This window comes from Vidua macroura, chromosome 28 (genome assembly GCF_024509145.1).
Source record: "Vidua macroura isolate BioBank_ID:100142 chromosome 28, ASM2450914v1, whole genome shotgun sequence".
In the NCBI taxonomy this organism is placed as follows: domain Eukaryota; kingdom Metazoa; phylum Chordata; class Aves; order Passeriformes; family Viduidae; genus Vidua; species Vidua macroura.
Window position 1 is genome coordinate 4,524,913 of NC_071598.1, and position 21,176 is coordinate 4,546,088.

The 21,176-nt window shown below is 55.9% G+C and overlaps 2 protein-coding genes across 4 annotated transcripts; one reads left to right on the forward strand and one right to left on the reverse strand.

The window, feature by feature from the left end:
- Nucleotides 1–713: 713 nt before the first annotated feature.
- On the reverse strand, nt 714–8,352 carry PROM2 (prominin 2). 2 transcript variants are annotated; one of them, XM_054000763.1, is made up of 23 exons: nt 8,011–8,352; nt 7,349–7,398; nt 7,023–7,225; nt 6,820–6,940; nt 6,577–6,640; nt 6,409–6,498; nt 6,099–6,298; nt 5,943–6,017; nt 5,791–5,854; nt 5,517–5,676; nt 5,254–5,406; nt 4,794–4,917; nt 4,192–4,283; nt 4,030–4,114; nt 3,779–3,925; nt 3,623–3,694; nt 3,457–3,549; nt 3,304–3,357; nt 2,893–2,973; nt 2,069–2,137; nt 1,856–1,945; nt 1,621–1,727; nt 714–1,094 (listed from the first exon to the last, which is right to left on the reverse strand). In XM_054000763.1, the coding sequence occupies exons 1-23, from the start codon at nt 8,225–8,227 to the stop codon at nt 1,031–1,033; spliced, it is 2,475 nt and encodes an 824-aa protein (XP_053856738.1). In that variant the 5' UTR covers nt 8,228–8,352; the 3' UTR covers nt 714–1,030. The 2 variants fall into 2 exon arrangements, with proteins under 2 accessions (XP_053856738.1, XP_053856737.1); XM_054000762.1 differs by having other exon boundaries at nt 5,517–5,854.
- A 3,155-nt stretch (nt 8,353–11,507) lies between these two features.
- DUSP11 (dual specificity phosphatase 11) lies at nt 11,508–20,963 on the forward strand. 2 transcript variants are annotated; one of them, XM_054000742.1, is made up of 9 exons: nt 11,508–11,559; nt 12,261–12,336; nt 13,442–13,573; nt 15,642–15,765; nt 16,509–16,569; nt 17,216–17,262; nt 18,262–18,334; nt 18,683–18,796; nt 19,264–20,963. In XM_054000742.1, exons 1-9 carry the CDS (start codon nt 11,525–11,527, stop codon nt 20,714–20,716), a joined length of 2,115 nt encoding a protein of 704 aa, XP_053856717.1. In that variant the 5' UTR covers nt 11,508–11,524; the 3' UTR covers nt 20,717–20,963. The 2 variants fall into 2 exon arrangements, with proteins under 2 accessions (XP_053856717.1, XP_053856718.1); XM_054000743.1 differs by having other exon boundaries at nt 18,686–18,796.
- The last annotated feature ends 213 nt before the right edge of the window (nt 20,964–21,176 follow it).

Consider the following 21,176-nt stretch of genomic DNA (forward strand, 5'->3'; position numbering starts at 1 on the left):
CTGTGACCCCCTCAGCCCTGGAGCCACCTCAGGCCTGGCCATGTCACCCCCATGTCCCTGTCACCCCCTGAACCCTGGAGCCACCTCAGGCCTGGAACCACTTCAGGCCTGGTCCTATCACAACCCCAACCCCCCGTGTCCCTGTCACCCCTTCAGCCCTGGAGCTGCCTCAGGCCTGGTTCTGTCACCCCCCCTCCCCCATGTCCCTGTCACCCCCTTGGCTGTGGAGCCACCTCAGGCCTGGCCTTGTCACCCCCGTGTCCCTGTCACCCCTTCAGCCCTGTCACCCCCTCAGCCACAGCCCCAATCCTGGGGCCCCCTCAGCTCCTGAACCCCCCTGGCCACAACCCCCACCCCAGAGCCCCTCTCAGCCATGGTCCCCCCTCAGTCCTGGAGCCCCCTCGGCCATAACCTCAACCCTGAAGTGCCCCTAAAGCCCTTCAAACCCGAAGCCATGGGGTTCCCTGAGCCCCAGAGTCCCTTCAGACCCCAAAAGCCCCAGCCCTAAAGCACACAGCAACCCCCCCAGCCCCAAAGATCCGCCCCTCAATCCCCTTGGCCCCAGAGCCCCTCACCCCAAAGTCCCTCAGCCCTACAGCCCCCTCACCCCAACACCTCTCAGCCCTCCAGCCCCCTCCCCCCAAAGCCCCTCAGAACCATTTTCTGTGGATAACAGGGACATGGAGGGTGTGAAGAAAAGAGCCAGGGGCAGCTTTTTAGGAGAAGGTTTTAATGAGCCCCACACAGCCATGAGGTGCCGGCAGTGGGGGATTGCTGTGGGGTGTCAGAGGGGTGGGGGAACCTCCCCTTCCAGCCGGGATCAGCCAGGAGCCCCCCAGAGATCCCAAATCTCCCAATTCCCGCACTTCCCACGCCCGGGAAGGACGTCAGACCCCAAAGGACACCGAGAAAGAGACGTCAGAGGGATCCGGAGCCCCGCGGAGCTTTGGCACAGGTCGGTGCTTTGGGGTTGGGCTTGGGTTTGGGTTTGTGGCAGCTCCTGGGGCGCCGCACCCGGCAGAGCCCCATCCTAGAGCTTGAGCGCCGTGACACGGGGGATGTGGAAGGGACAGGTCTCCTCTGACCCCGTGGAGCTGCGGGGGAGAAGGAGAAAGCCCGAGGGATGGTCAGGGAGGAGTCCACACCCCCGTCCCCGTGTCCCCTTGTCCCTGTGTCCTCCCATCTCCTTCTCCCCCGTGTCCCCCTTGTCCCCTTGTCCTCTCTGTCCCCGTGCCCTCCCCATCCCCTTGTCCCCGTGTCCCCCTGCCCCGTGTCCCCCTTGTCCTCTCTGTCCCCGTGCCCTCCCCATCTCCTTGTCGCCCTCTTCCCCGTGTCCCCTCGTCCCCTTGTCCTCCCACCTCCTTGTCATCCTTGTCCCCGTGTCCCCTTGTCCTCTCTGTCCCCGTGCCCTCCCCATCCCCTTGTCGCCCTCGTCTCCGTGTCCTCTCATGTCCTTGTCCTCCTGCCCCGTGTCCCCCTTGTCCTCTCTGTCCCCTTGTCCCTCTCGTCCCCGTGTCCTCCCCGTCCCCTTTTTCTCCCCATCTCCGTGTCGTCCTCGTCCCCCCGTGTCCCTGTGTCCCCTCGTGTCCCCCCGTCCCCCCGTCCCCGCCCGCCCCTCACATGAGCCGGTTGCGGATGGGGCGGAAGTGTTTGGTGAGTCTGACGGCGAAGATGATGCTGGGGATGAGGAAAAAGGTGCAGCAGCCCAGGCTGAACCAGAAGGCGTTCTGCAAGGAGAACCCACCGCGCTGAGCGGGGCCAGCAGGGCAGGGGCAGCCCTGGGCTCCGGAGGGGTTCGGGGAGCCTCGGTGCTCCCCAAACTCCTCACCGGAGTCCCGCGGAGGGGCATCCCTACCCAGGGCTCAGCGATGCGGTCGCACAGGATGACCCGCCCGTTGTCCAGGGCCGTGGCGAGCGGCTGGCACGAAGCCACGTCCTCTCTCAGCTGCAACGAGGAGCGGAGAAAAGGTGTCACGCCTGGCTGCTGGCGTGCATTCTGCTTGCGGGGGAGGATGCGTGGGGGCTCCCGGGCCCCAAAAATCCCCGCGGGGTGGCGGGGAGCTCTCACCGTCTGCCCGACCCAGTTGAGGTACTGGGAGAAATACCGCAGCTCCTTCCTGGTGAAGCAGCCGAGCTCCTGGGCAGGGGGAAGGAAGGCAGCGTGGAGGGAGAGCCCCGCACTTCCCAGCCCGGATTCAGCCCTGCACTTCCCAATCTGGACTCAGCCCCGCACTTTCCAGCCCGGTTCCATCCCCGCACTTTCCCAGTCCGGATTTAACCCTGCACTTTCCCAGCCCGGTTCCATCCCCGCATTTCCCAGCCCAGTTCCATCCCCGCATTTCCCAGCCCGGTTCCATCCCCGCATTTCCCAGCCCGGTTTCCTCCCTGCACTTTCCCAGCCCGGTTCCATCCCTGCGTTTTCCCAGTCCGGATTCAGCCCCGCACTTCCCAGCCCAGTTCCATCCCTGCACTTTCCCAGCCCAGTTCCCTCCCTGCACTTTCCCAATCCGGATTCAGCCCCTCACTTTCCCAGTCCGGATTCAGCCCTGCACTTCCCAGCCCAGTTCCATCCCTGCACTTCCTAGTCCAGAATTAACCCCGCACTTTCCCAGCCCAGTTCCATCCCCGCACTTTCCCAGCCTGGTTCTATCCCTGCACTTTCCCAGTCCAGATTCAGCCCTGCACTTCTCAATCCGGATTTAACTCCGCACTTTCCCAGTTCGGATTTAACTTGCACTTCCCAGTCCGGCTCCATCCCCGCACTTCCCAGCCTCTCTCTGGGCTAATGCAGGCCAGGAAACGAGGGCTGAAGGCTCCTGGTGCCCTCTTCTCCCTCTTTCCTCCCGGCTGCGGGGGATTCCACCCGTGCTGGTTCGCCCAGCCCCGCCTCACCTGCCGCAGGATCTGCTGGGCCTGCACCGGCAGCCGGGCTTCCACCGAAGCCGTGGTGGCCAGCGTTCTCCTCACCCGCTCCTGGGGAAGCACAGGGAGGGCAGAGCATCCTTAGGGCCCGGAGCAGCGGAGTGGGTGCCCGGGGGGTGCAGGGAGCAGCCCCAAATTGGGTCTGGGTGACAGAGGGCAGGGAAAGGGGGATGTGCCCTGAGCAGGAAAAACCCTTTGCGGGGGGATTTCTGGTTTGCAACAGCAAATCCAATCCCTAAAGGAGACTGATTCTCCTGGCTGGCATTTTTCCTGGCTCTCCCATCACCCTGCAGCTGTATTTTTTTTTTTTTTTTTTTTTTTGGCAGATGGGAGTCACGGAGCACCACGAGTTTTTTGGGGCTGGAAGAGATGCGCGAGTACCTTGAGGTGCGGTGCCAAGTGGGAGAGGAACTGGACGCTTTCCTCCAGCTTTGCCTGCGGGACAGGGAGGTGAGAAAAGTTCAGAAACCTCAAGGCTGTCCCCTTCAAGGGGGCGCCAGTGGCACTGCTGCCACCAGCCCAGCACGGACTCACCACCAAAGCCTCCTGCGACTGCACCGTGGAGTTCTGCATGTGCCACAGCGCCCTCGCCTCGGCTGCGAGCCGCCCGGCCACCGTGCTGTTCCTCTGCGGGGCACAGCGGTGTCAGCCCGGCCCCGTGGCCGCCGAGGGCTCCCCCTCCACTCGCCCCGCCGCTCACCTGCATCTTCTGCAGCCCCTCCAGGTTCCTCGCCAAGCCGGGCAGGCTGGTCTGCACCACGGGGTTTTCCATCTGCGGGGAAACGGAGTTGGGGGCTGCCCAGAATCCAGCCCCACATCCAGCAGCAGGGTCTGGCTCACGGCGAGCACCCCTCACCTCCTCCTGGAAGCGCCCGTAGTCCACCTCGTCCACCCCGCTGCGGGCGAAGGTCTCCAGGTCCTGCCTGCCCTCGCTGCGCAGGAGCCTCACCTCTCCCAGGTCCGCCGTGAAGTCTCCCAGGCGTTTTTGGAAATCAGCCGTGTACTGTAGGGTCAGACAGGGCGTTCTGCAGGGCTCCCAGTAAGCCCAGTAAAGCTCGTGCGTCCCCCCTGCCATGACCAGCAGCTCTGGCTGGAGCCGGCCCTCACCTTGGGGGTTTTCAGGTGCTCGTCCAGGTCGTAGGAGCTGTCGAGCTGCAGCACCTCCCAGAGCCCCGCGCCGCTCTTGCACTCCCTGGAAGGCAGAGGGGCGTTGGCAGAGCGATCCCAAAGCTGCCCTGGCTGCCCAGGGGCAGCTCCTGCAGCGCTCACCGGTACGCTGAGCTGAGGTTGGAGTCCCTCCTGAGGTTGAGCTGGCGGGTGAGGTTCATGGACGGAGGGAGATTCCCGGGGGTGTCGATGAACTGGGCCAAACAGGAGGAAAAACAGGGTCAGGGTAAGGCAGGGGTGCTCCCAGCAGCGATCCTGGGGGTGCTCTGCCCTCGCAGGGCTATCCTGGGGTGGCTCGTTGCAGCCTGAACTAATTTTGGCTTTATTTGGACATTCCCCACTGCGGAGCCTCGCCGGGTGTGTTTGGAGGGACCTGCCCGTGTGTGGCACTGCCATGGAGACAGTCCTGAACCTAGTCCCAAGGCCCAAATCCCTCTCCCAGCCCTGTCACAGCGAGCTGCCTGCCCCAAGCACCCCAGGGGCACCCAAGGACCAGGGAACAGCAATTAGGAAGTGAATTAACAGCACAAAGGTGATTCCCAGCTGATGATGCAAATCCGAGGAGCTAATCCTAAACTTAATCTTCTGGTCTAGGACAGGGTTTTTCCAGTCGGGTTTAGCAGGAGGCCACAAAGCCTTTGGAGGTGTTTTGGTGCACGGAAGGAGAGATTTACAGAGAGATGGGTGGATATGTGGCCACCCACCTTATAAATCTCCTGGTTGACCCAATTCCTGCAAACCAGCGTCTGGATGTTGCCCCCGACCAGGAAGGTGGCGAAAACCAGGAGGATGAGGAGCCAGGAGAACAGGAAAGCCAAGCCCACGCCGCTGAAAGAGGGAGAGGAGGCGGCCGCTGGTGGCTTCGCAGGCCCGAGCGGGCAGGAAGGGACCTGCCCGGCCAGCTGCAGCCCCGCGGCTCTTTCCCGAGCCCAGGCACGCTGGGCTGGGCAGGGCCCTGGCAGCGGGGTGTGCCAGGCAGCGGGGCCAGGCCGCGGGAGCTGCCAGCTCCCAGGGAAGAGCAGCTTCTCCCAAAGCTGCCGGCGCAGGCGGTGGCTTCAAAAGCTTTTCCGCTGGGACCTCTCCCAGCCCCTCCCTTGGCTTTGCCTGGGTTTTTTGGGGGGTAGTGTGAGATGGAGCAGCCCCCCAGCACCCAGAGAGGCTTACACCAGGAGAAACTTGGCGCCAGCTTCTCCTCGGCACTCGTAGTCGCTGGGGTCCTCCCGCTTGGAAAGCCCGTACGTCCCCAGGGCCATTCCCATCACGTTGCAGGCGAGGATGAGGAGGATGATGGAGCACAGCACCGTGCCTGCGATCCACCTGGAGGGAAGAGCAGCAGGGCACAACCTTGAGATGCGGGGCTGAGGCACCTGGGGCTCGGGGCCCTTGTCTGCGGCACCCCCTGTGCCCCGTCGTGCCCCCGGGGTCACCTGTAGTGCTCGAAGCGCTCTGCCTCCCGCAGGTACGGCTGGCTCCGGTGCTCCGCCTCCTCCAGCGCCTCGCTCACGGGCCGCGTGTAGTCGGGGAGGGGGAAGCCGTCGGCGATGGACTGCACCTTCTCTGCCGTGCGGGCCAGATCGGCCCGCAGATCTGCGGGGCCAAGGCTGGGCTGGAGGGGTGGATGGTCCCTGCACCCCACCCCGTGTCCCCAAGAGGATTCCCCGCGTGCAGGATGTCCCCACTCACTGTGGCAGCCCCACTCACCCTGGATGACCTGCGCCATCCTCTCCACGGCCAGCTCCGGGATGGAGTTGAAGGTGCCATTGCCCTGCAGGGAAAGAGCAGGTACTGAGCACCTCGGCTGGAACTGCCTGAGGGTCCTGGACCCCTCCCCCATGCTTCACCCCGACCCCAACCTGGCGAATCATCTCCGCAAAGTCACTTCGGGGCAGACCGGCCAGCGCCTTCAACACCTTCTCCACTGACGGCACCTTGGGGTGGAGGAAGGAACCTGTGAGCCCCGGGGCAGTGGCACGGGGAGGTGGCCACAGGGACCAGGAGCCCGTGCCCACCTTGCCGTAGTCGGCGCCCAGCTGCAGGCCCTGTGCCCTGCCCAGGACGCTGGCGCAGGAGGTGCAGCGCGGGTCGTCCAGGAGCGCGACCACGCGGCGCCTTCGCTCCCGCAGCGCCGGCTCCAGCTCGGCCCGCGCCGCCGCCAGCGCCCGCGCCGTCCTGTGCACAATCTGTAAATGGTGCAGCGAGGTCTGTAGGTCTTAAAGAGAAAGCCCAGGGCTAGGTCACGCCGCTCCGCTTGGCCGCCCTGGCGAGGCTTCGGCCCCGGTGTCGGTGGCGCGGACAGCGGCGCTCCCGCTCCGGCCGTACCTCTGGCCCTGTCCTGCAGGTCCACCAGAGCCGCGTAGGTCATGGCCTTGAGCTGCGCGTGGATGGAGAGCCCCACGCTCCGGCTGAGCCCTGCAAGGCACCGCGGCGCCGTCAGCACCGCATCCATCCCCAGGGCAAGCTCGGGGTGCTGCCCGGCGCCGTGCTTACCCGCCAGGTCGGAGATGATCTGCTTTCGGGGCACCTCGAACTTGTCCACCACCATCTGCACGCCCTGCCAGGAAAGAGGAGCCGTTCAGCCGAGGGAGGGGAGGGAGCCCCGCGTTGCCACTTGAAATACATTTTTAATGCAGCCACGTGGTCTCCTCTTGCCTGCCAAACCATCCCCTGAGGGAAACGCGTCCATCCCTGGGCAGCGCCCCGCGCCGGGGGCGAGGCCGCTCAGGGACCCACCTGGGGGACGTTGGCAAGGTGCTGTCGCAGCGTGCGCAGGGTGGAGGGCACGGCCCCCAGCCCCGGCTCCATCTGCCCCTTCACCCGCTGGCTGGTGACGAAGGCGCAGGTGACGCTGACCCTGCGGGCAATGAGCAGGCGGTGGCGGTAAGGCGGCGACCCCCGCCCAGCGCGGCTTTTTGGGGGTGATTTGGGGCACTCACAGGATGACGAGGGAGGTGAAGGACAGGCAGGCCAGCAGGCAGCGGCGGCGGCAGCCCAGCGAGCGCCGGTGGGCGCGGAGGCGGCCCCCGCAGCGCCGCCGGCTCCGGCAGTAGCAGAAGCACATCCCGGCCACCGGCACGGCCACGGTGAAGAGCAGAGCCACGGCGGCACAGACGACATAGCCCAGCTCGTACTGCACCACCTGAGCCGCAGGAGAGCCGCATCGGCACCTCTGCACCGAGCTCGGGGCTCTCCGAGTGCCCAAGTGCCCTGTGCCAGGTGGAAAACATCCCCGTGGCATCCCCGGCCCCACGGGCCGGCTCACCTGCGATGTCTGCACCGAGCCGGGGTCGTTCAGCGCTGTCCTGAGCAGCTCTGCAAAAAAATAACTCAAGGCACAGGCAGAGGGGGCCCCACCCGGTGCATCCCCAACCTTCTGGGGCAGCAGCACCAGGGCAGAGGCTGAGCCCTCTTCTGAACCCCTGGGGGGTTCTGAACCTCCCTGGGGACCCCTGGAGCCGCTCTGGGACAGAGGCTGAACCCTGGGGACCCCTAGAGCTGCTTTGGGATGCAGGGATCGCAGCCAGCAGAACACCCAAGGTCCCAGCAGCAGCGAGATCGCTTTGCTTGAGGTGAGGAATCATTACCCAGCTCATCCCCACTTTTTATTTTTTCCCCCTGGTAAACAGAGCGCCCTCCATTTGGTTTGGGGCAATTTTCTGGATTATTCCTGGGGGATTTACCATTAATTCAAAGACCTTCCCATTTTTAATCCATCCGCATCCCAGGCAAGGAACAGGGATATTCATGGATCTATAACAAACATTTATTTTGAGGTGAATCCCTCTGCCATTCATTATTTATCTGTAATTTAGAGCAGCCCAGCTACAAGAAACAGGAGGAAGATGCAGCCGAATCCATCTCATTTCTTTGCAAACCCAGTGGACTTGATGACCTCAGAGGTCTTTCCCCCGGCTCGGGGCTCACCTGTGGGCAGCGGGTTCTGCTGGATGAGGTCCAGGCAGCGCCGGACGAGGCCGTAGAGGGGATCCAGCGAGCTGGGCACGCGGTGCAGCGCCGGCACCCGGATCTCGGCGTGCCTGTCGGTGAAGCGCAGGACGCCGCCGGGGCTGGACGGGTGGCACTGCTGGCTGGCAGCGGCGCGCAGCAGCGCCCAGGCCAGCAGCAGCCCGGCCGCCCGCATGGCTCCGGCGGTGGCGAGCAGAGAGCCGGGGGCTCCGTCAGCCTGCGAGCGGGCGGAGGGGCATTCCCGGCGCCGGACGGCTCGCTCCGGCTGGGCTGCTGCTCCGGGAAACCTGCCTGACGGGTCAGCCGCCGCGCAGAGCCCAGACGCTGCCGCGGCTTGTTCCCCCCACGGGCTCCCCGGGGCGGCTGGGCTTGGCGGGGCTGCGTGGAGGCGTCTCCCAAACCATCCCAGGCCTGTTTCGCAAGCCCCGGCATCCCTGAGTCACCGCCGCGGGGTCCCCGCTGTCGAGGCCTGTCCCCAAACCCGTGGCAAAGACTCCACGGGGTTTTGGGGAGGGGGACGGGGGGTGCTGCACCCCCTGTGCTTGGGCTGGAGGGTGCTCGACTTCACCACAGCTGGCTTGGAAGGAGGGATTTGAGGTTTTGGGCATGGCTTGGGCGGTGGGAAAGCCCTTGTGGGGGGATGCTCGTGTGTGGATGGGGCACCCGGGGGTCAGAATCACCCTTAGGAAAAGCATCCCGAGAGCTGGGGTAGCAACAAGGAGAGAAAATACGGAGGAGCACATGGAGAGGGGCACTGAGGCCCAGCCGGGTGTGAGATGAGTTTTCCAGCCTCAGCCAGTGCCTGTCCCACACCCCGCGGCGGCCGCGGCTCCTTCCCAGGGCCCGGATCCTACTCGCCCGCATGGGTCGAGCGCTAATTACAGGCTCGGCTAGAAGCGCAGGAGGCTCAACCTGATCTCTCGGTGCGGGGGGAGCAGCCCCGCTGTGCCCAGACGGCCCCGGGGCATCCCGAGAGCCGGGACCCTGCTCGGCCGGGCGGGTCGGACCGGCCCTTCCCCACCGCCGGCTGCCCACGCCCCCGTCTCCCCGGCGTGGATGCTAATCCGGGTGCTTCCCCTCCCTCTGGAAAAGGGGATTTCTGCCCAGCTGGAGGTGCCGCCAGCTTTTTTTCCAGGCTCATCCCCACCACCCGCTTGGGAATGGGATGTTGGGGACGGGAAATTCCTGTCCTGGCTTGGTTTGTCCCATCCCGGGCCAGGAAATCCTGGGATTTTCAGGATTTCTGTGCCCGGCAAGGGAGCCCTGGCTGCCCTCGCTGGTGCTGGGCAGTGATGGGGATGCCAGGGATGATTTCCCACCGTGATTTCCCATTCCCACGATGGTTTCCCAACCTCTATTTCCCATTCCCACGGTGATTTCCTAACCCCAGCCTGGATTTCCCATTCCCACGAGGATTTCCCATCCCACCCTGACTCCCATTCCCATGATGATGATTTCTCATCCCCACAATCGCTTCCCATGTCCACGAGGATTTCCCATCCCCAAAATCATTTCCCGTTCCCATGAGGATTTCCCACCTCACAATCATTTCCCATCCCTCAATCACTTCCCATTCCCACGAGGATTTCCCATCCTCACAATCACTTCCCATTCTCACAAGGATTTCCCATCCCCACAATCATTTCCCATCCCCACAATCATTTTCCATTCCCACAAGGATTTCCCATCCCACAATCACTTCCCATCCCCACAATCATTTCCCATTCCCACGAGGATTTTCCATCCCCATTCCCATCTGACTCCACAATGATGATTTCCCATCCCCACCATCATTCCTCACTCCCACTATGATTTCCCGCAGCGATTCCCCATATCCACGATGTTTTGCAGGGCCAACAAGGATGTTTTTGGGGCTGGAGGTGATTTTCATGTCCAAGGGGAAGGGATGGAGTATCACCTACCCCAGTGGTGGGAGGGGGTGATTTTGGGATGGTTTTGGGGTTTTTTTGCCCTCTCTCTTCCTGGCCCAGGGGACAGCTCCTGCTCCCAGCTGTGTTTGGGGCACACCAGAACAGTGTAGCAGTTATGGGGTGGCACTTGTGGGATATTTGTGGGAATGGGGTAGGGATGCTGGCTCCAGCGATGCTGATTCTGGGAACACCAGCACTGTTTAGGGACACCGGTACTGGGGATACTGGGACCAGTCAGGGATTCTGGTACCGGTACTGGCACAGGCTGGGGATGCCAGTCCGGGGTGCTGGGACTGGGACTGTGATACTGGTACCAGCACAGAGACACACACTCCTGCTGGAGTGATGGTGCTGGTTCTGTACTGGAATGCTGATGCTGGTTCTGGTACTGGGGCAGAGATGTTGGTGCTGGTGTGGTGATGCCGATGCTGGTGACACTGGTACTGGAACGGTGACACCGGTATTGGAGCGGTGACACTGGTTTGGTACTGGGGCAGTGACACCGGTACTGGAGCAGTGACACTGGTACTGGGGCAGTGACACCGGTACTGGAGCAGTGACATCAGTACTGGGGCAGTGACACCGGTACTGGAGCAGTGACACTGGTACTGGGGCAGTGACACCGGTACTGGAGCAGTGACACCGGTACTGGGGCAGTGACACTGGTTTGGTACTGGAGTGGTGACACTGGTTTGGTACTTGGGGCAGTGACACTGGTTTGGTACTGGAGCAGTGACACCGGTACTGGAGCGGTGACACTGGTTTGGTACTGGGGCAGTGACACCGGTACTGGGGCAGTGACACTGGTTTGGTACTGGGGCAGTGACACTGGTTTGTTCTCGGTGCGGTGGTGCCGGTTCGGTCCTTGTTCGGTGACACCGCTTTGGTGGGCCCAGTTCAGTGTCCCTGGTTCAGTCCTGGTTTGGTGGCCCCAGTGCGGTGGCCCCAGTTGGGTCACGGTTCAGTGCCAGTTTGGTCCTGGTTCGCTCCCGGTTCGGTGGCCCCGGCTGGGTCCTGGTTGGGTCCCGGTTCGGTGTCCCCGGTTCGGTCCCGGTTCGGTCCTGGTTCAGTGGTCCCGGTTCGGTGGCCTCGGTTCAGTCCCGGTTCGGTCCCGATTTGGTGGTCCTGGTTCGGTCCCGGTTCAGTAGCCCCGGTTGGGTCCCAGTTGGGTCCCGGTTGAATCCCGGTTTGGTCTCCCCGGTTCGGTCTTGGTTCGGTGGTGCCGGTTCGGTGGTCCTGGTTGGGTCCCGTTTTGGTCCTAGTTGGGTCCCTGGTTCGGTGTCCCGGGTTCGGTCCCGGATCGGTGTCCCCGGTTCGGTCCCGTTTCGGTCCCGGTTCGGTCCCGGTTCGGCGGCGCCGGTGGCGGCGCCGCTCCGTGGCTGCAGTACCGCCCGTGACCGCTATGCGGCGCGAGAGCCGCAGGTCCGCGCGGGAGGCGTGGCCTCTCTGCGACGGGCGTGGTCTCAACGTGGGGGCGTGGCTAGTGCGGCTCCGCGCGCGCCGGAAATGACGTCGCTCGCGGGCGCGGCGGCGTCGCCATCATGGCGGGCAGAGGGGCCTGGCGCGTCCCGGAGCGGTGAGCGCGGCCCGAGCGCGGCCCCGCCGCCCCCAGCGCCTCCTCCCGGCCGGGGGCTCCCGGCTGCCGGGAGGGACCCAGAGCCCGGCCGGGATCTGGCAGCGCCACGTGGCACCGTCACATGGGGGGCGAGGGGCTGAGGGGATACGGGGTGTGAGGGGCTGAGGAGTGTGAGGGGCTCTGGGGTGTGAGGGCCTCTGGGGCCGCAGGGTTTGAAGGTCCCCGGGCCTCGGGAGGCTTGAGGAGACGCTCTCTGACCAGGGTGGGAGTTGAAGGTCCCTGAGCTAGGGGGGAATATGGGGGTCCCTGGGCCAGACAGGGTTTGAGAGGTCCCCAGGACTGGGAAGAATTTGGGGGTCCCTGGGCCAGACAGGGTTTGAGAGGTCCCCAGGACTGGGAAGAATTTGGGGGTTCCTGGGCTGGCCAGAGTTTGAGGGGTGTCCAGGACAGGGGGGGAATTTGGGGGTCCCTGGGCTGGCCAGAGTTTGAGGGGTCCCCAGGCCCGGGATTTTGGTGGCCCCGGGTCGGGGGTCCCTGGCTAAGGGGACTGTGAGGGTCTCACAGCAGGGTGAGGCTGAGGGCTGTCAGTGCTGCTGAATTCGGGGTTCCCTAGCCGGGGGGGGTGTGTTGCCGGGTTCGGGGGTGTCTGGGGAGCCCGGGCCGGGGGTCCCTGCCCCGTTTGACCCCCCCCGTGGGCCCAGGTGGACGGACTACACCCCGCTGGGCCGCAGGATGCCGGGCACGCGCTTCGTGGCCTTCAAGGTGCCCCTGACCAAGGTGAGGGAGGGTCTGGGGGGGGTCCTTTGGGGTGGGGAACACCTGGGGGGGGGCCCTCGAGGGAATTCCTGATCCCAAAACCCAGAGCGGGGTTTGGGAGGGGTCAGTGTGGCAGCAGCTGGGCTCTGCTCCAGGGAACGGGGACAGGGGGAGAGGAATCAGCTCCAGGATGGATCAGGGGGAATTTCTTCCTGGGAAAGGCAGAGAGGTTTGGAACAGGGGGAGAGGAATCAGCTCCAGGCTGGACATGATGGGGAATTTCTTCCTGGGAAAGGCAGAGAGGTTTGGAACAGGAGGAGAGGAATCGGCCCCAGGCTGGACATGATGGGGAATTTCTTCCTGGGAAGGGCAGAGAGGTTTGGAACAAGAGTAAAGGAATCAGCTCCAGGCTGGACAGCAGGAGGAATTTCTTCCTGGGAAGGGCAGGGAGGTTTGGGATGGGATGGGGACAGGAGGAAAGAAATCAGCTCCAGGATGGACAGCAGGAGAAATTTCTACCTAGGAAGGGCAGGGAGGTTTGGAACAGGAGGAGAGGAATCAGCCCCAGGCTGGACATGAGGAGGAATTTCTTCCTGGGAAAGGCAGAGAGGTTTGGAACAGGAGGAGAGGAATCGGCCCCAGGCTGGACATGAGGGGGAATTTCTTCCTGGGACGGGCAGGCAGGTGTTGGAGGTTTGGAGTGCCCACCCTGGAGGTGGCACTGAGTGCTCTGGGCTGGGGACAGGATGGGCATCGGGCACAGCTGGCACTGGGGGGTGTTGAGGGGCTTTAGCAGCCTCGGGGGTTGCGTGGTTTGTGTGTTTGGGCTGAATTCCCACCAGCAAAGCTGCAGTGAGTGTTTGTCACTGCGGGGTTTGGCCACGGTGGAATTTGTCACTCACCCCTGGGAGCTCCCAGCTGAGCAGCCCCAAAGCTCTGAGCAAATCCCTAAAACTGGGTGATTTAAATGTTCTTTTCACCCAAACAATCCCAGAATTCAGTGACCAAACTGTGATTTTCTGCTGCAGCCTTTGCTCCTTGCCTGATCTCCAGAGCAGAAGCCTCTCCCCACCCTTCCCAGCACCCCCAGACTTTAATAACTGCTTCAAACCATCATTTCCTGCAGAGCTTTGATCAGAACCTTCTGCCAGAAGAGAGATTTTCCCCTCAAGACCTCATCAGGAAGCTGCAGGAGAGGAAGGAGGAGCTGGGGTTGGTCATCGACCTGACCTACACCACGCGCTACTATGGGCGTGAGGTCAGTGCTCAAAACTGAGGAATTCTCCTCAAAAACACTCCCTGGGAGGGCTTGGAATCCTCTGCCAGGGCTGAGGTGGAGCCTTGCAGGTCAGTGGGGAGTTTCTGATCAATTCTCCAACCCCAAATCCTCTGAACCAGCCCAAATTTGGGGATGCTGAGCTGGGGTTTTGGATTGTCCTGTGAGGGAAGAGCTCAGTGCTCAAAACTGGGGAATTCTCCTCAAAAACACTCCCTGGGTGGGCTTGGAATTCTCTGCCAGGGCTGAGGTGGAGCCTTGCAGGGAGGGATCAATTCTCCAACCCCCAGATTTGGAACCAGCCCAAATTTGGTGATGCTGAGCTGGGGTTTTGGGCTCTCCTGAGCTCAGAACTGGGAAATTCTCAAAAACAGCTCCCTGGCTGTTGCTGGGATTTTGTATTAGAGTCAAAAATCAGACACATTGTTATTTTTTATTTTGAGTCAAATAGCTGAATCTTTCTGGTAGATTTTTTGCCTTTTTTTTTTTTTTCCATTTTTTCCTTTTTTTTTTTTTTCATTTTTTTCATTTTTTTCCTTTTTTTTCTTTTTTCTTTTTTTTTTTTTGGTAATTTTATATTGTATCAGAAGGTGCTGTATTGGAATTTAATAGGTTAGTGAATCATTGTGTCCATGTCTGTTAAATTGTTTTCTTTTTAGAAAGAAATTAGGTACATTTATAATTAGATATATTTATTAGGTGTGTATATTTATATTTATATGTATAAAATATATACTGTATATTTATAATATATATTTTATATATCTATATATGTTTCATATTTATATTTACTTATATAGATTTATTCTTTCTATATACTATATATTTATATAATATATTTTATCTATTATATCTATTTTTAATATTTATTATATATATTTATTAGGCATATTTCTTTAATTTAGGTATATTTATATTTTTCTTTACAGGCTGGTTTGAATTTAATAATAATTAACTCAAGTAAATAATTGAAATTTAGTTGATTGGTTGGTCAGAGCCAGTGTATATATCTATTAATTTTTTTCTTTTTCGTTTTTTTGTTTGTTTGTTTGTTTTTGCAGGTGTAGGCTATTTTCTCACAAAACCAGATTGTTAAATAAAAGTTTGTTAAATAAAATATTGTTATGTAAACTGATTCCTCCTCTCATGAAGAGAATTTTTCTTACCTAAAACCGTCTAGCTGCTCTTTAGGGGTTGGTGAGAAAATTCATCTTTTTCTGCTTTATTGCCTGTGATTTTTAATTAATAGGAGTCTTTGTGTGAGGGAAACTCATTTTTTCTGGTTTATTACCTGTAATTCTTTAATTAATAAGAATTTTTGTGTGAGGAAAACTTTTTTTTTTCTGGATTATTACCTGTAATTCTTTAATTAATAAGAATTCTTGAGTGAGAAAAATTTTTTTTTTTTTTTTTGGTTTATCACCTGTGATTGTGTAATTAATACGAATTTTTGTGTGAGGAAATCTGGTTTTGTTCTGGTTTATCCCTTGTAATTCTTTAATTAATATGAATTTTTGCGTGAGGAAAATTGTTTTTTCCTGGTTTACTACCTGTAATTCTTTACTGAATACAAATTTTTGAGTGAGGAAAACTGGTTTTTTTCTGGTTTATTACCTGTAACTCTTTAATTAATAAGAATTTTTGAGTGAGAAAAATTGGGGTTTTTTTTGGTTTATCACCTGTGATTGTGTAATTAATAAGAATTTTTGTGTGAGGAAAACTGTTTTTTTTTCTGATTTGTTACCTGTAATTCTTTAATTAATACGAATTTTTGTGTGAGGAAATCTGCTTTTTTTTTGTTTATCACCTGTGACTGTGTAATTAATAAGAATTTTTGTGTGAGGAAATCTGTTTTTCCTGGTTTATCACCCGTGATTGTGTAATTAATACAAATTTTTGTGTGAGGAAATCTGTTTTTCCTGGTTTATCACCCGTGATTGTGTAATTAATACGAATTTTTGTGTGAAGAAATCTGTTTTTTTTTTTGTTTATCACCCATGAGTGTGTAATTAATAACAATTCCTGTGTTTTCCTGCACCTTTCCCCGCAGGAGCTGCCGTCCTCGCTGCGCTACTGGAAGATCCTGACCGTGGGCCACCAGATCCCAAACAGAAAAACCATCCTGAGGTTCAAGTACCTGGTGAAAAAGTTCCTGGCAGCCAACAGGGACAACGGTGAGTGTGGCTCTGCTGGGCCAGCAGGAATTCCTGTGCCTTTGCTTCAGCTGGGAATGCCAAGGCCAAAAACTGGCCAAAAATGGGCAAAAAATTAGTAGTAAACGGGCAATAAGTTGGCAATAAATGGGCAAAAAAATTGGCAATAAATGGGCAAAAATTAGCAGTGAATTGGCAATGAAATGGCAATAAATTGGCAAAAAATTGGCAGGAAATTTGCAATAAATTGGCAAATATTTGCCATAAATTGGCAATGAGTCGGCAGTAAATTGGTAGTAAATGGGCAATAAATTGTCCAAAAATTGGCAAAAATTAGCAATAAATAGGCAGTAAATTGGCAAAAAAATTGGCAGTAAATTTTTGGGGGGGTCTGGGAGAAAAAGCAGCTCAGTGTGGGTTTGTTTTGGGGGGTTTGGGGGGAAAAGCAGCTCGGTGTGGGTTTGGTTTGGAGGGAAAAGCAGCTCAGGGTGGGTTTGGTTTGGGGGGTTTGGGGGGAAAAGCAGCTCGGTGTGGGTTTGGTTTGGGGGGAAAAGCAGCTCAGGGTGGGTTTGGTTTGGGGGAATTTGGGAGTTAAAGCAGCTCAGGGTGGGTTTGTTCTGGGGGAAGCTAAGAGTTAAAGCAGCTCAGGGTGCCCTGTGTGGGTTCATTTGGGGGGGATTTGGGAGGAAAAGCAGCTCAGCGTGGGTTTGTTCTGGGGGAATTTGGGAGTTAAAGCAGCTCAGGGTGCCCTGTGTGTGCTGCAGATAAACTCATCGGGGTGCACTGCACGCATGGCTTGAACAGGACCGGCTACCTGGTGTGCAGGTGAGTTCTGCTTGCCCAGAGGCTCAGTGCTGGCAATTCCAGGTGAGTTCTGCTTGCCCAGAGCCTCAGTGCTGGCAATTCCAGGTGAGTTTTTGGCCAGAGGGGCTCAATGGTGACAATTGCAGGTGAGTTTTTACCCAGATGGGCTCAATGGTGACAATTCCAGGTGAGTTCTTACCCAGATGGGCTCAGTGGTGACAATTCCAGGTGAGTTCTTACCCAGATGGGCTCAGTGGTGACAATTCCAGGTGAGTTTTTGGCCACAGAGGGGCTCAGTGGTGACAATTCCAGAAGGAAACAAGAATGAAATTATTTCTGTGACCCCAAACTCGCCAGGATTCACAGCTTTCCTTAGGGCTCGTTTTTCAACCCAAAATTCAGCAGGAAATGCCGATTTTTCCGTACATAAAAGGTTTAAAACACTTTTTTTTCCCTGTTTGAATCACCCCCAAGCCGTCAGTGTTCTCCTAATGAATTGTGGAATGGGTTTTGCTGCTCTTTCAGGTACCTGATCAATGTGGGTAATTCTTATTAATTCCTAAGGAATTGTGGAATGGGTTTTGCTGCTCTTTCAGGTACCTGATCGATGTGGGTAATTCTTATTAATTCCTAAGGAATTGTGGAATGGGTTTTGCTGCTCTTTCAGGTACCTGATCGATGTGGAAGGCATGGAGCCCAGTGCTGCCATAGAGTGTGAGTGTCCTGCTGCCTTGGGGAAGTTTGGGACGGCTCCAGGGAGGGAACCGGGCTTGGCTGAAGGGCAAATTTTGGGAGGAAACTTTTAAAAGAGGTTTTTTTAAAAGTAGTTTTAAGTGGCTTTTCTTTTTATTTGGGAAAAGATTTTTTTTTTTTTGAGAAAAGTGTCAAATTTTTAAAATATAACTTAATTTTTTAATTTAACAAAGTGTTTACAAGTATGAAAAATGAATCTCTTTAATAGAACTTTTTGTTGTTCTGAAGAGATGGTAAATTTAGGAAGTTGGTTTTTTTCTTTGTGGATTGTAGTTTGGTTTGCTGAATTTTTTATTAGCTTTTGTGGCAATTTTTACATAAATAATATATTTATTACATAAATAATATATAAAACTATATATTTATTGCATAAATAATAATATTTATGTAATTAATATTACATAGATATTATATAAAATATATATAATATATAATATATATTTTGTATCAATAATATATATTTTATATATAAATTATATATTTTATATAGAATTATATAGAAATATATATTTATTACATAAATAATATATAAAAAATTTAAAATATAAATATTCATAATTTTTTATAATTTGTTATTTTTAAATAATACAAAAAATATATAATTATAAATATATAATATATATTATATTTCATGTATAGATAATATATATTATATAATTATATATTTATAATTGTATTTTTATTATATAAAATATATATTGCATATTAAAATTATATTTTTATTATGTAAAAACTTTTTATTAGCTTTTTAGGATTGTAGTGTCTTAGGCCCTGGTGGGTTATAGGTGCTTTTTTGGGTTTCTAGTTTAGAGTTTTTGTAGAAAAAGAACATTTATAGTCCAGGGAACTTTATCTTTTGTTTTAGTTGGCTAAAACCCAAATGAAAAGCAGAATTTTTTTGGGAGGGTTTCAGCTGAGCAGCCACGAGGGTGACTTGTGTTGGGGTCACTCTGTCCCCAGTGTTCAACACAGCTCGAGGGCACCCCATGGAGAGAAGCAACTACATCCAGGACCTGCAGAGGAGAGCCCAGGGGTGAGCCTGGGTGTCCCAGGGCTGGGGGAATGTTTGGAGCTCTCCCAGGGCAGCCTCAGTGGGATCCTGGGGAGAAATCCCTGCCTGGGAGGGGCTGGGATGGAATTCCCAGGAAATCTGGGGCTGCTCCATCCCTGGCGGTGTCCAAGGAGCAGCCTGGGCTGGGGGAAGGTGTCCCTGGGTGGGACTGAAGGTCCTTTCTGACCCAAACCACGCTGGGCTTGGAGCTGGATGGAAAAAAAAAAAACCCAGGTCTCCTTTCAGGGTGTGATGTGATCACTCAGTGGGTGAAAAAATCCGACTTCCCAATGAAAACTTTGGAATTCTCTTCCAAATTCCCTTCAAAAGCAGCTGTGAAGTGAAGAGTTTGGGCTCGGATCTCCTCAGGAAGAAAGGCAGTGCCCCAGCCAAGCCCCAGAAGCAGCTGGTGAAGCACCCCCAGTCCCCCCTGGCAGTGCCCAGGTAGGTGTCTGCCCCTTCCCCTGGCCCAAGGAGCTGCTCCTCCCTTTGGGAACACAATTCCAGCTGGGATTTTTCCAAGCTGCAGCTCCCCCAGCTCTGGCGAGGGTGAAAAAAAAAACAAACCAAAAAAACCCTTTCTAAAAGTTGTTCAGAGCCAAAATGCCAACAGCAAAGCAGTTTGGGAGCCACTGCCAGCTGTGGCTCCTTCCCCTCCTCCCCAGTTCCTGCTGGAAACGGGAAAATTCCTGCTGGGAATGGGAAAATTCCTGCTGGAAATCCTGTCAGAAATGAGGAGTGAGCCTCTCTGGGAGTTCAGGCCGCAGGAGCAGGCTCTGGGTGCTCCCAGAGGGGCTCAGGGTGCTGCCACCAGCCCTTTTTGGGGTGCTGATCCCCAGTTCCCCTGCAGGAAAGGCTCTGGGTGTTCCCACAGCCCTTTTGGGGTTCCTGACTCCCCGATTTCCCTGCAGGTACCCTGGCAGTGCCAGGCACGGACAGCGGCCCGGCCCCACGGCTCAGGGACAGCCCCAGGGCCTGGGGCAGCTGCAGCACTGGGAGAAGCTGGAGCTGGGCCAGCACAAAAAGCTGGATCAGCTGGAGCAGAGGAAGCAGAAAAAGCTGGAATATCAGGAGCAGAGGAAGCAGAAGAAGCTGGATCATGTGGAGCAGAATCATCTGGAGATGGAGCATGAGGAGAAGAGAAAGCAGAAAAAACTGGAGCATCTGGAGCAGAGGAAGCAGAAAAAGCTGAAACATCAGGAACAGAATCATCTGGAGCAGAGGAAGCAGAAGTTGTTGGAACATCAGGAGCAGAATCATCTGGAGATGGAGCATGAAGAGAAGAGGAAGCAGAAAAAACTGGAGCATCTTGAGCAGAGGCAGCAGAAAAAACTGAAACATCTGGAGATGGAGCATCTGGAGGAGAGGAAGCAGAATCATCTGGAACAGAATCATCTGGAGCAGAGGAGGCAGAAAAAGCTGAAACTCCAGCAGATAGAGCATCAGGAGCAGAGGAAGCAGAAGAAACATAATCATCTGAAGCAGAAAAAGCTGGAGTATCAGGAACAGAATCATCTGGAAACAGAGCACCTGGAGCATCAGGAGCAGAATCATCTGGAGCAGAGGAAGCAGAAAAAGCTGAAGCTCCAGGAGCAGGAGCATCTTGAGCAGAGGAAGCAGAAAAAGCTGAAGCTCCAGGAGCAGGAGCATCTTGAGCAGAGGAAGCAGAAAAAAACAGAGTATCAGGAGCAGCATCATCTGGAGCAGAGGAAGCAGAAGAGGCAGAATTATCTGGAACAGAGGCAGCAGAATTATCTGGAGCAGAATCATCTGGAGATAGAGCACCAGGAGCAGAGGCAGCAGAAGAAGACAGATAAGAGAGAGCAGAAGAAGCAGAATTCTCTGGAGCAGAATCGTTTGGAGATACAGCACCAGGAGCAGAGGAAACGGGAAAAGCCGGATAAGAGACAGCAGAAAAAGCAGGATCACCTGGAACAGAATTGTCTGGAACAGAGGCAACAGAATCACCTGGAGACAGAGCACCAGGAGCAGAGGAAGCAGAAAAAGCCAGATAAGAGAGAGCAGAAAAAGCAGAATCATCTGGAGCAGAATAATCTGGAGATAGAGCAGAGGAAGCAGAAAAGGCCGGACAAGAGAGAGCAGAAGCAGCAGGATTTTCTGGAGCAGAATAATCTGGAGATAGAGCAGAGGAAGCAGAAAAGGCCGGATAAGAGAGAGCAGAAGCAGCAGGATTTTCTGGAGCCGAGTGCCGCGGGGCAGCCCTGCAGCGCGCCCCCCAGGAGCTGCTGTCTGTCCCCACCCCACAAGAAGAAGAAGCAGCAGCAGCAGCAGGAGCTGTGTCCCCCCCGGAGGCAGCAGGACATGTCACAGGAGCAGCCGGGCTGCAGGACAGAGCTGCTTTAAATCTGCTTTTTTAATCTGCTTTTTTTTAATCTGCTTTTTTATTCTCCCTGCCCACAGCTCTGCTGCTTCTCCAGGAACTTTTTTAACCCGGTGCTGTGTCTGATCCGTGAGGGATGCTAAAGGAACATCCCTGGAGCCTTCAACAAAGCGGGTTTTTGTTGATTTCCTCAGGGACCGGCCCCCAAACGCGGATTTTTATGCTCCTTTTTACCCATTTTTGCTGAAGTAAATTCCCACGCTGTGCAAACTCCGGTCTGGCTGTGGAGCAGTGATTTTCCCTGAGGGGCCCGCGCAGGATCCGCGCTGCGGGGGGGGTCAGGCTCGGGTTTGGGGTGAGAACGGCCGGGTTTGGGCCGGGGCGCAGCGCGGCCTTTCACGGGCGCTGCCCCTTTAAGACCAGCCGGTGTGACGTCACGGCGCACGAAGTTCCCCTAAGGGAGCGGAAGCCGTTTCGCAGCCG

Excerpts from the sequence above, each read along its gene's own strand:
- PROM2 (XM_054000762.1), bottom strand. The coding sequence starts at position 8,227 with ATGCGGGCGGCCGGGCTGCTGCTGGCCTGGGCGCTGCTGCGCGCCGCT. Across the intron at positions 6,641-6,819 it reads ACCTTGCCAACGTCCCCCAG|GGCGTGCAGATGGTGGTGGA; the intron begins GTGGGTCCCTGA and ends CTTTCCTGGCAG. Across the intron at positions 4,284-4,793 it reads TCAACCAGGAGATTTATAAG|TTCATCGACACCCCCGGGAA; the intron begins GTGGGTGGCCAC and ends TGTTTGGCCCAG.
- DUSP11 (XM_054000742.1), top strand. The coding sequence starts at position 11,525 with ATGGCGGGCAGAGGGGCCTGGCGCGTCCCGGAGCG. Across the intron at positions 13,574-15,641 it reads CGCGCTACTATGGGCGTGAG|GAGCTGCCGTCCTCGCTGCG; the intron begins GTCAGTGCTCAA and ends CTTTCCCCGCAG. Across the intron at positions 16,570-17,215 it reads ACCGGCTACCTGGTGTGCAG|GTACCTGATCGATGTGGAAG; the intron begins GTGAGTTCTGCT and ends CTGCTCTTTCAG.